The following is a 16,697-nucleotide window of genomic DNA, read 5'->3' as shown; positions in this document are numbered from 1 at the left end:
TTCAAATACATCTCTGGATTAATAGTTGTCTGTTTTGTCACTAAACTATCATACCCTGGTTTACATATTTTCCATTGCCAGATCTTTCACCATATTCTTAATGTTCACTTACTCCTCAAATGTGGCAACCCCTTAAAAAGTGCTGATAGAAAATTACAAGCTGTGATATATGTGATCCCTTCCATATATTAGACTAAAACTACCAGAAGCTATTTCATGGCCAGAATTTCTTCACAAGTTAACATAAACACATTTTGTTCCTGCTCACTGGAAAGTTACTGTCCTCAGATTCAATCATTTAACTGAGCTTAGAAACAATCAAGTGACTGGTTGTCTTTCCATATGACTTTTTATACTGTTTTCCAGTTACTCAACCGTCTTGGTATACATCTATTTCTCAGCCAGCATCACTAAATATAACAGATTAACTGGTTCATTATCACGTTGTTCCTTTTGGGAGTTTGTTGTGTGTAAAGTGGCTGCCATGTTTTTTTTACAGTTTAACAGTGACTAATGTTCACTGTTTTAAAGATGCTTTGGGATGTCCTGAAAGGTGGTACGTATATGCATGTCTTTCTTTACCTTTAGAGTTCACCGTTCTGACATTGCATTTGCTCAGTTACCTTGACCATCTAGAAAGGTGACAGAGGCCTCCAATTAAGCTCCTTTCTGGACCTCCACTGCCCTTCATTTATCAATGGTACTTTAGGTTGACTGGACTCGCACTGCTTTTGATGAAATCAGGAGTACTTCCTGACTGCTGACAATCAATGGTCAATATTACAAGCCCAGATACGTATTTCCACACTCCTCTCAATTACTTCAGACTTTCATTCCAGCAAGAACCACTTCAGTTACCGAGCCCCATTTATTATCCCCGTTTCAGTTAGTTGTTTCACCTGTAAAATGCTACCATACTCCTGATTCCCTCACCAGTGCCCTCACACCCCATTGTTCTGAGCTCCACGCAGGTTCCACTGCCACAAATCTTGCCTGTGAGTGCTCACAGTATTCAAATTACCCTGATCTCATTGCCCACATTTTTCAAAACATTCAACATCCTGAATGCTCCCTGACCCCGCATCCATAAGAGCATCTGATTTTCAAGCACCAGTTCTAATCTGACATTCCAAGGACTCTAAGGGGAGCTCCAACTATGTCATAAATACTCACATGCTCTGGCACGCTCTACTCAAACATATTCGCAATCTTAGAAATCTCAGAACCCCGATAACTTTCAGGCCTGGTCTCCAATACTGTATCCCACACTTTCAGTTGTAAGCTAGCCACAATCCTTTATCTCCAACTCCCCTCCTCAACTCTTACTCTGCAGCATAGATGACTGCATTGGCACTGCTTCCTGCATTCATACAGAAATCATCACTTTAGTACCTGGTGCTACTAAATTCCACTCTGGCCTCAAGTTCAATTGGACCATCTCTTCCTTCCTCTCCATTCCTCTCTCAGTTGCTCTGCCTCCGCCACACATTTCTCAAGATTTGGCTTTCTGGTTCAGGACATCTGAAATGTTCTCCTTTTTCAGGAGACATGGCTTCCTCTCTACCGCAGTTGATGGAGCCCTCACTCGCATTTCCTCAATTTCCTGGCTGTCTGCTCTCAACCCCTCCCCCCCCCCCCCGCTCATTACAGAGATAGATTTCCTTTGGTCTTCCCCTTGCTGCCCACTACTCTCCGCATCCAGCACATCATCCTTCGCCATTTCTGCCAGCTGCAATGGGATACCACCAGCACTTCCCCTCTCATCCCCTTCTGCTTTCTGCAGGGATCACTCACTCCATGGCTCCCTGGTCCACTCATCCTCATCCACCCACCTCTCTCCGTAGCCTGGCACACTCCACTGCAACCGTAGGAAGCGCAACATCTCCCTCACCATCATTCAAGGACCTTCTAATGAGGCAGAGATTCATGTGCACTTCCTCCAAACAGGTCTATTTCATTCAGTGCTCGTGACTGTGGCCTGCTCTACATCAGCGAGACCCCAAGTATAGACCAGGCAACCGCTTTGCAGAGCACCTGCGCTCTATTCGCAATGTCCATCTTGAGGTTTCAGATGCATGTCATTTCAACTACCCTCCCCATTCCCACATCAACCCGTTGTCCTTGGTCTTCTCAACTGTCAGGGCTCTATGTTCTATTAACCAAGTAAAGGAGGGATGATGGACAGATGGAACAAGTTTGGGCAGATGGGGATAGGAGACTCAGTAGGAGTAGTGTGTGGACGATAGGTAGATGGAATGAGGTGGGACAGGGGAACGAAACTGAGTGGTGAAGTGATGAGGGGGTGGTTGCTAGGGGTAAATGAGGCTCAGCTAAAAATAAAGCTGCAGTTGCTGGAAGTCTGAAATATAAGCAGGGAATGGTGTAACTAGTCAGCAAGTTGGGCAGTGACTCTGGAGAGACAAACAGTGCTAATGTTTCAAGCTGCTGAGTTTTGATGAAAGGTCTTTGATCTGAAATGTTATTTTTTTTTCTCTCACCACAGATGCTGCCTATCCCATTGAAGTTTTCCAGCATTCTCTATTTCTTTGCAGCACAAAATAATTTGGCTTCACTACATTGGAAAAAGTCTTTGAGATTTCAGATGGAAGGTTAGTGTCATTGTTATGTTAAGATGCCAATTAAGAAGATGTCCTTCCTCTTGTTATAACTTCCTGTAATACTGTCTGAACATGACAGGTGTACAAAAGTTCTATTCTCTGGAGTGTGCCAATCCATCCAGTAATAATTGAGATAATTGCGATAAAAATATGTTTTTAAAAACTGCTCAAAACTCAGTCGGTCTTTAAAACCCTCTCTTTATATATCCGTTATGGATTCTGTAATCCTTCAGTTAAAGTCATGTAGCCACTCAAAAGCAGTATGCAAGGTTATAAGCAACATAACACATTAGAGAAGCAACTGTACCAATACAGACAGGGTCTGATAGATGCAATTTTTCATAATTTTTACAGCAAGGCAAATTGGATAGGCTGTGGTAGTTTCCACCTTTGCCCCCCCCCCCCCCCCCGAGAGGGGGCATGGTATCATGGGTGTAGTAATCTGGTATTGCAGGCCTCTTGCGTATTGTGGAAGGTTCCTGGGCTTCTTCACATTGATTTAAATAGGATAAATACTTAGCAGATTCCCTAATGGATTATTGATCTGTTCCATCAGAATACTGTGCAGGTGGTGTAGGTGCAAACTCAACCTGCGATATTTCCATTGTCATCCTCATCTGCTATTGCTTTGATTGAAAACCAAGAATGCTACTGCCATGGTCAAACCATTTCTCTGTGGAATAAGTCAAATATAGTTCTGTAAATTTGGTCTTTCTACCTTATATTTTCTAGTTTTTTCTCCCCATCCCCATCCCCCAGAAGCCTTATCTCTATAATGTCTCTGTAATTATAACCTGTTATTTTTATTTTCTCTTTTCTGATGCAAGATGCTGAAAAAATCCCTGAGCCATGTCTTACAACTTTGACCTGAATGAGAAGGAAGCATGGATGATTCCATTTACTGAGCTACTGGGCTTTATATAATATTAATTACATATCCATTATAGACTGAAAACTGGAGTTTCATTATCAGGCAGCAGTGGGAGACATTTCCTATTCTTTATTTGCAATAGAGATGGAAAGGGACATTGAGATGATGACATAAACCAAGAGTGTCAGTTTTCCCCCTATTTTGATCCATTCTATCGACAGAGGGCAGGGGAAAGAGTAGCTTAACATTCAGCAGCAACATAAGATCAGATTGACCATCCATTACACTCCATTTTCCAGTCTTTTAATAGAAGGGGCAATCTGGTGAAGTGTATAAATGAGAGTTGATAATTATCACCTCCATCATCAAAAGTTAAAATTACCCCCAGAAATGAATCTATATAATTTGCTGAAAGGTCTGGAGTCACTTTCCTCAACTCCTCTTAAAGACAGATGCAGCAATTTTCTCTGGGGAACGCAAATAAGGAATAGCTCAATCATTGATCTGGAGTTAGTGCTACAGTTGGACAACAACACCAATGATGTGATTTATGTTAAACATGGAGAATGCTGTAATTGGTAAAATAACAGATTCAGTATTCTGACTGGAACAGGCAAACAGTCAGGGAGTAAAGGTCCCACCCACCTCACCAACTGTTATCAAGGTTTTACATGTTTTTGTGCTGTGATCATCTTTAACACAGCACCTGGTTTAAGGACACTTCAAACAGACAAGCTCTAAATTGTTGATAAATTATGAAATTCCATAGTCGTGGGAAGTCAATGAATTCAAAATTTGGATTATTAAGCAAATCACTGCAGCTTTGCAGAAAGCAGTGACTAATTAAGAAATGAATTTAAATACAATTTATAATGGAAATCATATAACAATTTTATTTATAAAATTTGTAGCTCATATATTTCTGGTTTCCAAACTTAGAATTTAATTACAGGCAGAACAGCAAAAATGTTCAAATTTTGGTAAATGTTCTGTTAATGAATCAGGCAGAACAAAGTCAATGGTTTGGTTATTTCCTCCAGTGTTTCACTTTCCACTGGTTGATCAATGTACTTTTCCATGAAATGACTAGTTGAGTGCCTGTCAAGCTATGAAGCATAAAATTCACACAATTGCAAGTAAATCCTAACTGACATAAGGTTTCTGTCAGAAACACAAAAAACTTATTGAAATATAAAACATACAAAATTGAAATCCAAAATTGTTGTATTCCTTAAAAGGTGCAATTATGGCTCTTCATACAGCACACCAATGGCTGTTTCAGTCACAGATTGCTGCTGCAAACTCCAACAGCAGCCAAGAGAGGACTGGACCTGCAATGCGCCAGTGTTGGGGTAAGTGGATTTGAGGTGATAGAAATCAGGCTGTTATGTGTGAGAGGATCACTGGATCAAGCTGAATGAGAGATTCAGGCATTCAGGATATCAGGCCTTCAGCTGTTTGAGGAGTCAAAGAGTGGGTGAGAAGAGTCTTAGGAATTACCTGAGTAGGGTCCCAACCTGGAATAATTATGAAACTATGGTTGTCCTGAGAGTACCCAAAAATGGAAGACTGGAGATAAATTTATCCTGCAAAAGGAGTGTTACAATGGGAATTATGCTATTTGACCTTTAACCAGAAATACCCAGTCAAATTTCTGAATTGACACAATTTGACCCACAACCACTCTATAGAAACAGAAATCACTTTTCACACTCATGGCACTGAAAGAAACAGGGCTAAGTTGTCCATACTTCTATGCCTTTGTAACTACCATCTTTATTTGTTGAGAGTAATCAAGGCATGCTAAGATTAACACCCTATTTTTTTAAAATGGAAAACATCCCCCAGTTCTAAAGTTCTACTTTTAGCAATGTTACCATGGGAAATGAGAAGCAAAACCTGTCAACGCTGCATTGATTAATTTCTTTCATAAAGTAATTTGATAAATATCTGACTGGCAATGGGATTAGTGGTTTTAGAGATAGGAATAGATTGAAAGGTCTATTACATCACAAAATATACCAACACTTTTCATTGCTTCCCCTACCTGCTTTTATTTTTGGAAGAGTTTTAAGAAAAAAATCTTATCAATATTTTAAAAAAGTTTTTCAATCTGTTAAATTTATGCTCTTCTTCGTGGACTGAGTGACCCACATTTTTGCCAAATGTGAATCAAAGTGAAATAGTTTATAGAGTGACCTTGATATTCCCCACGAGTCTGAATTTCTGACCTTCTGTTAAATTGCCACTAAGTTACTGCAGTTCTAAACATCATCCTTACACATTGTATTACACAAAAATGCGAATGAACTATACTGTCTTCGAAAACACTGACATGATCTGCAGTCGGTAGTGTGAAATAATCATGGACCATTGGTGCACAAAATATAACCCATAGACCACATGCAGCTCAGAGAATGGGTTTATACAGCACTTTATTATTCACTCCCCTCACTGCATTCACTGCCCCACAACCCCATGAGATCTGCTTCTTTATTAGCTTGCTGTCTGCCTAAGCTGACCACACTGCTACCCTGGCCAACTTGCTTCTGTCCCCTGAGTTTTGTGGTTGGCCCATATTTCCCAAAGTCCTAATGGTGTTAACTCTCCAGTCTCAATTGGTTGTAGACTGAATTTTTACTTCAATGGTCCAATCAGGCAGAGGTTCCAGCAAAGGGAAAGGGTGGATCACAGCATGCAGCCTGCCTGACGAGCGCTAAAAGACCTCAGTCGTTTGGACTATTCAAGTAAAAACCCTTTCTCCTCAGAAGTCACAGTGAAACTTAAGTGAAATTTGAGATCATTGCCAAGGTGGGAAACAGCAACAGATTCATGGTGAAGGAGTAGCAAGAGAAGGTGGTGAATGGAGTAGCAAGAAATATGGAATTTGCATCTTTACACATGGCTGAGTATATCAGCGTCTGCTTATATATGAAAATAATGCATGCATAACCAGATACCAATATCTGGGTCTCTCAGAAGTGGACTGTAAATCTCATCCTCCCTGCTAAAAAAGTATTGCCCCACTGCAAAGGGGTCTCTTCGTAACTTCAATGGAAATTTAACCAAGGTAGCGAACAACTCCTACCCGATATTTATCAATTTAATAAAATAAAATGGTGTTTTAACAGAGTCCTATTCTCCTTCAACTGCACATTTGAAAACTGCTGATAGCAACTACAGTATTCTCCATTAACTTTTGGCTAGTTACATTTACCTAGTACTTCTTTAAAGTTAATACTCGCAAATATAATTATAAAGTTCAAAATTATAGGGGAAACCAAGCAAAAATCTAAAAGCAGCTTCAGATATTGATAACAGCAAGAAATGATAATACTCCAAATATATGTCAGACAGGGGGCAGAACTGCTCGAGTTGCTGGGTGCTGCAACATAATAATGTGTTTCTGAAAATTTCCTCCATTCCAATTTTAGTGAAATCAGAAACACCTTCATTTAAGCAAATCTAATTTGTCCTTAATTATGGATTAGAATAGATCTTCAAGGCCCTATTAACAATGCATCTCTGCATATTGATCAGAACAATGTACCTCTGACACAAATAATATGGAAGCTGAACGTGAATTGGCTCAGCACTGGAGAAGGGCAAAAGTGGTACAAGGCCATTTTCTGTAAAAGTTAGAGAAATCCCAAGGCAAAAGAACGAATACAAATAATTCACTTTGGAATGATGCGGGCTTTTTTACATTAACACAGCATTTTATTGCATGATGAAAAGTATAACTTTGCTGAAAGTGGTTCTCAGAAGTTAACACACATCTTCCCTACCTTAACACACGATCTGAACCCTGGTTAGATTTTGTTGCCTCACTGTTATGGTGCTTTTCTTGAGCTTTAGCCAGCTTCTCTGCAGCAGCAATGGGACATCCGGAGAGACTGTGGGAACAGAGAAGTAATTAAACACTCATGCAGCAGTAGAAATGGCAACACAAAGCCAAGCATTAGGAAATTAAAACATATGGCTGATTGCATCTGAGCTGTTGCAAATTTCAGGGAAGAAGTAATTAAATAGTCTAGCTTTTGTCAACATATCAAAATCTTAGAGTATAAATAAAAGTACATTTAAAAAAAATCAAATAGGCTTGCTTCTGATCCCTGTGTATTTACATAACCATACAATTTTTGGCTGAGTTATTATAACTCCTAGGTTTTTCCAATGTACCAGAAAGATTTTTTCACAACAATTCATGATGTATTTGGGGGTTTTGTGAAAAATCAGCCTGATAGCAATATTTTAAATAACATTCATTACCTGAAGGAAAGGTTTTAGAAAATTGCTGGCCATGTTAGGAACTGATTGAGTTAGAAAGAAAGTTAGGTGAAAGATAAAGTGAGTGGAAAGGATTGACAAAAGGTCCTAGCCAAGCCAGGAGAGATGCTTATTGTGCGTTAACTAAACAGATGCATGAAAAGGAAATTCTTAACAGAAAATGTGTTCCCATTATAAAGCTCAATTTCATGATTAAACATTAAATGCGTTGCAGGGTATAATGTTTCCTGCTGCATCGTTTGTGCTGAGGGGAAAGGTGGATGAAGGAGCTGGGGGAAATGGGGCAAGGTTTTGGATGTGGTTAACCAGGATTCAGTAGTGATAATCTGAGAATGGACCAGCATTCTGAAGACTTATTTGATTATTTCTGGAATCCAACCATGGCCATGCATAACTGACTAACAAGTAATTAAGTGACTGGAGTCGATTCTTCAACAGCATGTTATATATGTGACCTATGGAAGAAGTGATCTCAATAATCCTGGTGTTCTTCCCCATTCCAATCCCATGCTTTTAAAGCAGTCTAGGTGAGTGATCATCTAATTCAGCAAAAAATTATAGTTTTTTTTAAAGTGCTCCAGTAAATTACCTCTTTGGTGCATGGAATATTGCTCCAATGCTATTTCCTCCTACACAAATGCACTAACAGGGTAATTTGCCTGTACTCCAGTCTGTGAACTGTGTACTGAGCCTCCTGTACTGATTTTAAGTACTGATTTCAAGGGAGGGAAATGGCTGTGTGTTCTGCTGAACATTATTTAATTTGGCAAAATATGAATTTGGGATTCCTGTAATTTTTTTCTATTGTCTACTGCTAACAATTAAGTGTTTCTATTATTTTGTATGTTGATGACTAGCTCATGATGTTATGAGCAGGGAATGACAAATATTTGAATCTATAGAGCTAGCTCTTCTGTGCCTTTTGTTCTGCTGTTACTAAAGTAAAATAATATCCTTGCTTACCTTCTATGAGAATTCCTGTTGCTATTTACATGGCCTCGCCCAGTGCAGCCTGGTGTAGGACACTTAAGCACATTTTCATGCATGGCAAGAACTTGACAGAAAAAAGATTGGAAGCGATTAGTAAAGAATGATCATAGAAGTAAAACACAGGCAAGAGAGGGAATAAGTTCAGAACCCTAACCCAATGTGATTAAATTTGGTTTAATAGACAGAAGACCATATTTGTATTTGCAATAGATATCTTCTTTATTATAAAAGAATAGCATCAGGCTGAAACATGCTGAAAGGCAGAAGCGGTCTCATTCATTCTGAAAAATGTTATTCCTAATTAAGTTAGCTCACTACGAAATGAATTTCTGAAAGTTGCCACGATATACATACAATAAAGGAAAATGGATTATTTTAAAGCACAAATTGTTATCTGAAATTAGTTGAAATAATATAATCTATGACCACAACTGATATAATTATAAAGTGGGATCAAAAGGAAACGAATTATGATCAACATCATCCCTCAGGTGGCTACTAATGAATACCTTAAGGACATATTATGTTTAATAGCTATAGATGACAGCCTTCTTCATTCTTTGAGCATTATCATGCCACTTGGATAAGCCCAAGTGATCAACAGGGAAAATAAAAAGCAAAACCATTACAGATAATTTGAAGATTTTTAATCTCACCACTTCATGTGTGTGACTATCCTTCATTACATTCAAGATATGCCTCTATTGGGCACTTAGCTCTGTTGCAGAGGAAACAAAGCACTTCACAACTAAACAAAAGTCAATAGAGTATGAAAATTTTGAACATTGATAATCAGATAGATATAAATAGTTCATCGGGTGCACAGAGCGTGGTAGGTGCTTTAAATGATAAAAATGATCACATTTGGTAAGTAATTTCCCCATGGGCCCTCCTGACCCTTCACCCTAACTTCAACAGAAGTCCTTGAAGAAAAGGAGTATAAGGCGATTTCCCATGGCTTGCACTGATCTTACGCAAATAGAAAAGAGTAGTGGGGAATTCGTGGGAAATCCTATCCCATTGTCCTTTTTTTGCCTCAGTTTTTTCCTTTCATGAGGATTGTAACTGATACAGTTCAAAGAGCACGAGTGACTTGTGACAACTCACCTACTTTTCCATTCTTCACAAACGAGCCTTGATTATAAACATCATTACCAACTTTAGGCACACCTTTTATGCCCAACTGTGGTCAATGAATTTGGTGCACACCTGGTACATTCTTGATCTGTATGGCTCAGATACATGAATAAATGTACAGGCGACCCCCCCCCCCCCCACCCCGTGTTATGTCCGTATGGGTAATGGAAATTCATCCTGATAGAATTTAGAAATCACTACCCAGAAATATGAAATATGGAATAAAATTTGCTCTCACAGAATTTATGTAAATAAATAAATTAATTAATCAGCATGGATTTTTTTTTCAATTCGCATTTCTTGACACATGCGCATTACGGAAAATTGAGATTTGGCCCATTTTCCGGGAATGCAACACACACTTATAACACGGGGGTTGGCTGCATTACCATAAAAGCATTATGTTTTTCCACATCAGTTGTGCCTTCTGGCAAGATTTCAATGCAGTTGCTTCACCCATGAAGAAATCGGACACATCAGGTAATTCCTAACATCTTCATTAAGTATAGAATCGTTAATTAGTCACAACAGGTCTGAATCATGCGTGTCCAAACTTCTATCGGTTATCCACATGATCACACATCCATAACGTTTAAATGGTTGTTCCCAGTAAATTGAGTTATGACGAGAGCTAATACCACTGGACTTGGATGTGCTTGGAACATCCTTCCAAATCATCGAGCTCTTAAAAGTTCAAAAGTGCCAGCAAATAAATAACATGCACAAATATTACCTGGTCTTTGAATGCTGATTTTCTTGGAAAAGGGACCACATAAAGTCCCAGGATTAAAGATTGAACTCCTCAAGCTAAATATACTACTTCGGAAATATATAGTGATCACTCTATATCCAGAACCGTTTGTTACCTTGCACATTCAAAAGCCAGAACCCACTAACCTACTACCCCTGCCTAAAATTACTGCCTGCAGTCTGTCTATGTCTGTACTTTCCTAGTCCGGATGTGGAAGACCAACTTCACTGGCCCTCAGCATCCAAGACTTCAGTCGGGTGGCTTGATCAATGACAGGACCTCTGGCAGCACAGTGAGGTAGCCCCACTCCAAAATCTTTTGGCAGTTCACCAAGCCCTGCCTAAGGGCCTGGGCTATAAAAGTTGCACATGATTTTAATATTATTTGAATAGCTCTGACATCAGAGCTGTATATTCACTTAATATTGAAGTAATTTGAAAGATTATAACTTAGTACAAAAACTAATAATATGAAAATTTAACTAAAACACAAACACATAGTTAACTTGCCTTCTCCTTTGCCTCCTAATGTTAAGACATGGCACTGGATCCAAGAGATGAATCCATAGTGCAATGTTGGGGAATCTCAGCAAGACTGGGTTCCATGTGGAGTCTACTGGCAGAATAAACTGACAACTTTCGCCTTCTGAATCTGTCCACAGAAGTCTGGGACTTGCTGGCATTTACACGGCTGAAGGCTGGTGCTTCCATTCAGAACTGCGAGCAGCAGTCAGCAAGTTTCAGCCCATTATTGTGGAGATTAACCCAAGAAACACTGACAGAATGGAGAGAATGATTAATTATTCAAGAAGGCCCTTTTCCTCTGCCAATTAGTTGACCACATTGTCCTACAAGAAGTGGATCCCTGGTTTGATTTACAGGAGTTCCTGACTTTGAAACTTATAATGCCATCAATAAATGAAAATAGCACATCACTTCTGTTAACCATGTTGGAGAGATAGCAAAATAAGAAATAATTTGCCTCCAGGGATAAGAGGTACTGGAAACTATTTTGGGAGCAATTAAAGGGATAAAAATATTCCATTGGTATGTTATTCAAAGATGGGTTGATCTGCCATAAGGTGGAATTTGCAGATCCTTTCTCCTGATGCCAGTGTCTACTGTATATCTCCAAAAAATTGGGTGCTGTGAATTAAATGTTAGATGAGTTTGCTCAAAGAAATCACCAGCAATGGAAGTGAGCGATTTTGTGTGAGGCAACACCAAAGGATGATTAACTAAATGTGTACGTAGATGATGATGATTACAATCAGAGTCATTAATATCTAGCTATTATGCAAGACATTAACACTGGATAACTTTGCTCATACCATCAAAGCATTGGAATATTGATCTTTAACTATTGTCTGTGCCAACCAATTCTTGAATGGGGCTAATTACAGTGATCAACTGTTAGGGCTCAAGTATTTACTCTTGGCATCATGATATAGAATGAGCTGAATACTGGTAGTTGATGGTGATGAAGTATTAGCCAAAACAAAACAAAATTTTTGTGACTTTAGGGCAGAGGAAGCATTGTTTTTATGTAGTTGAATATTATGGACCTTAACAAAAATGAAAATTTGTTCTGATAATTTTTATGAAAATATCAAAACTGCCCAAAATAAAATTATTGCCAAAGAAATGATAAGTCTCTCATCAGTTTTGTTTTAAAGCCATAGAGGTTAGCATAACACTATTACAGCACCAGCGACCTTCAATGTGAGTAAACAAATCTAGACATAACCTCATCCATGACAACTGCAAGTACAGTAGGATACATATATATTCTTCTGTGCAAGTTACTGTGGTAAGAATTTCTCACAAATGACAATTTAAAACAAAAGCTAGCATGAATTATATTACTTGTGATATGTGGACATCAGGTTCTTTAATTGTGCAAAGCAGGAGCTGAGCACTGACAATGGGGTGGCACGGTTGTGTAGCAGTTAGCATAAAGCTATTACAGCGTCAGAGATTGGGGTTCAATTCCCGCCACTGTCTGTAAGGAGTTTGTATGTTCTCTGTGGGTTTCCTCCGGGTGCTCCGGTTTCCTCCCATGTTTCAAAGATGTACAGGTTAGGAGTTGTGGGCATACTATGTTGGAGCCGGAAATGTGGCGACACTTGTGGGCTGCCCCCAGAACACTCTACGCAAAAGATGCATTTCACTGTGTGCTTCGATGTACATGTGACTAATAAAGATGTCTTATCTTATTCCTTTTTCATCACTACATGCATCATGTCAACAAAAACAGATGACTGGTCCATTACAGTAAATAAGTTACTGGATATCTGCTCTTTACCAACTATCTTTGAGCAAGTACAAGAATATACAAGCCTGGACTTCTTACTAAAAGACTCAAAGCACCCTTGCATTGAGCTGCAAAATTTGAGAAATGACTTATTGCTGACATCACAGAACAAAGTTTCCTGTATTTATCAAAGGCATTGTTTTCAAACAACTTTCTAGATGAGGTGGCTTTTAAGACTCGTAGATACAAGAGAAATAGGAACTGGATGTAAACAATATCTAGGGGTTTCAATGGATACATATTGTAAACGGTCATTGACAGCTTATTGTGTCTTAATGCAGTGCCCAAAACTAGCAAACAGAAGATGATGAAGGTTAAAGTGGCAAAAAGGAAGATAAATAAACATGCTAAGGAGGAACAAACATATTATTAGATGCTTAGCATTAGAACACTAGCCTCCAACGCACAGGATCGCAAGAGACTGCAGAGGGTTGTAGACTCAGCTAACCCCATCACAGGGACAACCCTCCCCACCATCAAGGACATCTTCAAGAGGCGGTGCCTCAAGAAGGAGGCATCCATCATTAAGAATCCTCACCACCCAGGACATGCCCTCTTCTCATTACTACCATCAGGAAGGAGGTACAGGAGCCTGAAGACCCAAACTCAATGATTCAAGAACAGCTTCTTCCCCTCCACTATCAGATTTCTGAACAATCCATGAAACCTCATTATTCCATTTTTTTTGCACTATTTATTTACTTTTGTAATTTATAGATTTTTATGTCTTGCCCTATACTGCTGTCGCAAAACAACAAATTTCACGTCATATGTCAGTGATAATAAATCTGATTCTGATCCTGGCATTCAGACTCCCTTAATGAGGTACCACTGAGGCTCCCTCAGTGCTCCCTAATGATATCCTAGTTTGGTCTTAAAAGCTAAACTTATGAAGACAAGTGATTTAAAATAAGAAAAGAGAAATGTTATTTCAATCACTATCAGCCTAAGAGATATGTCTTTCTGCGTGCTCACACAAGGTTATAATAGCTAACAACTTCCTTTGAATCTGCAATGGTGGCACAGTGAACATATTGGTGAACTGTGTAATTAGTTTTTGAATCTACTGAATGATTGAACTTTCTCTAAGACTGAATATCATCTAATGTCAGTGAAATGTTTATTTCAGTGACTGGCCTAGGTAGCATTAATTATTGGACTGGATACTTGTATTCATGTTTAAGCCAAATCATTATTTGAACATGTAGGTGGACAACACAACTTAGCATCTTTAACTTCAGTGCAGTACCTGAGAAAAATAATTTAAAGGAAACCAGGTATAGATGCAAATTAATGTAACTTATCTGGTTAAATTGATAAGCAATAGGGTAAGATTCAATAGTTACTTGTTATAATACTTATTCAGGAATAAAGGGTAAGAGTAAAGCTCAGCACAGTCCTTCAAAATATAACTGTTCTTTCAATAATTCTATGCACTTTATAAAAGAAGAGAAGTACTCTCAGCTAAATTTTGTTTTCAAGTGCTGTGAAACATAGGTGAAGATGTCTTTTGTTCTTTATGTACAGTGAGATTAAAACTTTTAAAGAAGAGTTTTGTGATATAAATTATTTCATATGCTCAGAAAATCTTCCCCACAGAGAGGATAATTCCCTGAATTTTATTCAATGCATGCTTCTGCATAAATTATGGTACCAAAAGGATATTATTAGTTTGCATGAAACTTTTGAACAAAGAGTAAGTTAAACATGGAAAGAATACTTCTGAGTTAAAACCATTTAAAAATAAAACACTTACAAAGGTCTATAATTAACCAGATCTGATAAAAGGTCATCATCCTGAAATTTAATCTCTGTTTCTCTCTCCACAGATGTCACCTGAACTGTTGAGTATTTCCAGCATTTTCATTGGTCTCAGTATTAAGGAAATAGCTGAAGGAGAGCCAAGACAAGGGAGAGATATTTTCCCTCAGGTGCTGACAAATATAGCATGGTCGCTATTCTTGGACTCCATTTCCTAGTCACGGCCTGCCAGGTTGAATGGTCGGCTAACTGTCAAGCAGATCGACCTCTAGCCCTGTGCTACAGCTAGGTGTTGATTAGTGAAACAGGGAGGGACAGAGGTAGGAAGGGGATGGGGTGGGGCGGAGCTTTGATGTGAGGACCAGAGAGATGCAACGGGCTAGGTGTCCTGAGTCCCAAGAACCACTGTTTGTTACGATAAGTTGATAAAGAGAAACAAATCTGAGGTACACATTCATGAAAATATCAGAGGAAGGATTTGCCTCCTGAGATCAGGTCAGTCTCTGATCTAAAATTCTACTTCTGTTGAAACTGGAAGAGACTTAAGCCAATGCAGATTGAGTTTGGGTTTAAGTATTTTGAAAAATTTACTTCCCACCTGATCAACCATTCAGAGTGGATAAAATTCCTCTCATTGGGTTGCACAAATTTCAGAAGTGCACGTACAATCAGATACAATTCCTGAAAGAATTGATTTCATCTGTTGATGTACTTAACTATTGATCCAAATCTCACCAGAATGTTCACTAATAGCCACCGTCAAGAGTTAGCTATCTGTGTAACCATTAGCAGCTCTTGTGATAACTTCAACAGGTGAATATAGCACATTAATGGCAGGAGCAGAAAACTGTGTGCAGATGAAAGACTAAGAATCAAAAACTTGCAGATAACTTAAAGAGAAATTGCACATCATTTAAAAGATGCACCTTAGCCCTTTGCAAAGAACAAAGGGAAGAAATGAAGTGACTGGCTGAAAATAAGAGGTGTAGGCACAATGCAAGCTTGAGGAACAGCACCTCATCATCCGGCTGGGTACCTTGTAGTCTTCCGGACTTAATAGTGATTTCTATAAATTAACTTAATTTTTCTGTCTGTATCAGTCACCCATCTGTAATATTGCTCAGTTTGTTTGTTTTTAATCCTCTTTTTTCCTTTTTCTCCACTGGGAATGCAGGACATGCCCAGAGCAGGCTGGAGTTGCAAAATTCAGAGCAGGTCTACTGCTCTGAATTTCTCAACTCCAACATTCTTTTGGCTATGTTCTTTTGACCATGTTCTCACTCTCTGACAGCTTCCATTCACTCATTGACCAGATAACCTTGTTTACAGCTTATCTCCATGGGCACCCTAGTTTTACCCTATCAGAGACATTCCCCTCCCCCACCTTCCCTGTATCGTAACAAGCTCCTTTTGCCTCCTTCTGAGATCTGATGAAGTGTCTTCAACCTGAAATGTAACTCTGTTCCTCTTCCCACATATGGGGCCTAACCTGCTGAGTATTTCCAGAATTTTCTGTTTTATTTTAGATTTCCAGCTTCAGGATTTTTTTGATTTTCATATTCTGAATCATTCCATGGATCATTCTGCATTTTTCTTTGCTCACATCTCAGCCAATTTTACTGAGGTAGACTTGTTGGGGTTATAGACTTCATTTGTCAGCCAGAAGTCAAATGAGGTGACAAAGTTAGAGGTGAATATTTGCAATCAGTTCTATAGGGACATTAACTGTCCAATGTCCAGAATATCTTAAATTTCTATGCATGCTTATTGAAATGCAGGTGTCCAAAATGTTCTGAAGGTTGGCTTTCAGTGCACTTGACCTTCAATTCCACCAAAGAACTCACCAATGAGCCCAGTGGCACTAACATGCTGAAGAGAGGATTCATATGCATCACATCCACCCCTAAACATGAAGGATTGGTGGACAGTACCTCGGTACAAGTGACAATAATAAACCAATACCAAT

The 16,697-nt window shown here is 38.9% G+C and overlaps 1 protein-coding gene across 17 annotated transcripts in view; it reads right to left on the bottom strand.

Annotated features, from left to right (window-relative positions):
- LOC127574826 (myelin transcription factor 1-like protein) overlaps positions 1 to 16,697 on the bottom strand; it is a 372,272-nt gene that overhangs the window by 177,695 nt on the left and 177,880 nt on the right. For 16 of the 17 annotated variants that reach the window (XM_052024235.1, XM_052024239.1, XM_052024230.1 and 13 more), the window contains 2 exons: positions 8,743 to 8,833; positions 7,278 to 7,385 (listed from right to left, as the gene is read on the bottom strand). The exons of the other annotated variant lie outside the window; for it this stretch is intronic. In XM_052024235.1, the coding sequence (XP_051880195.1) occupies positions 7,278 to 7,385; positions 8,743 to 8,833 (199 nt within the window). The remainder of the gene's footprint in view (positions 1 to 7,277; positions 7,386 to 8,742; positions 8,834 to 16,697) is intronic. 17 annotated transcript variants of the gene reach the window in all.

This window comes from Pristis pectinata, chromosome 10 (genome assembly GCF_009764475.1).
Source record: "Pristis pectinata isolate sPriPec2 chromosome 10, sPriPec2.1.pri, whole genome shotgun sequence".
Taxonomy (NCBI): Eukaryota; Metazoa; Chordata; class Chondrichthyes; order Rhinopristiformes; family Pristidae; genus Pristis; species Pristis pectinata.
This window is presented reverse-complemented; position numbering and strand designations above follow the sequence as displayed.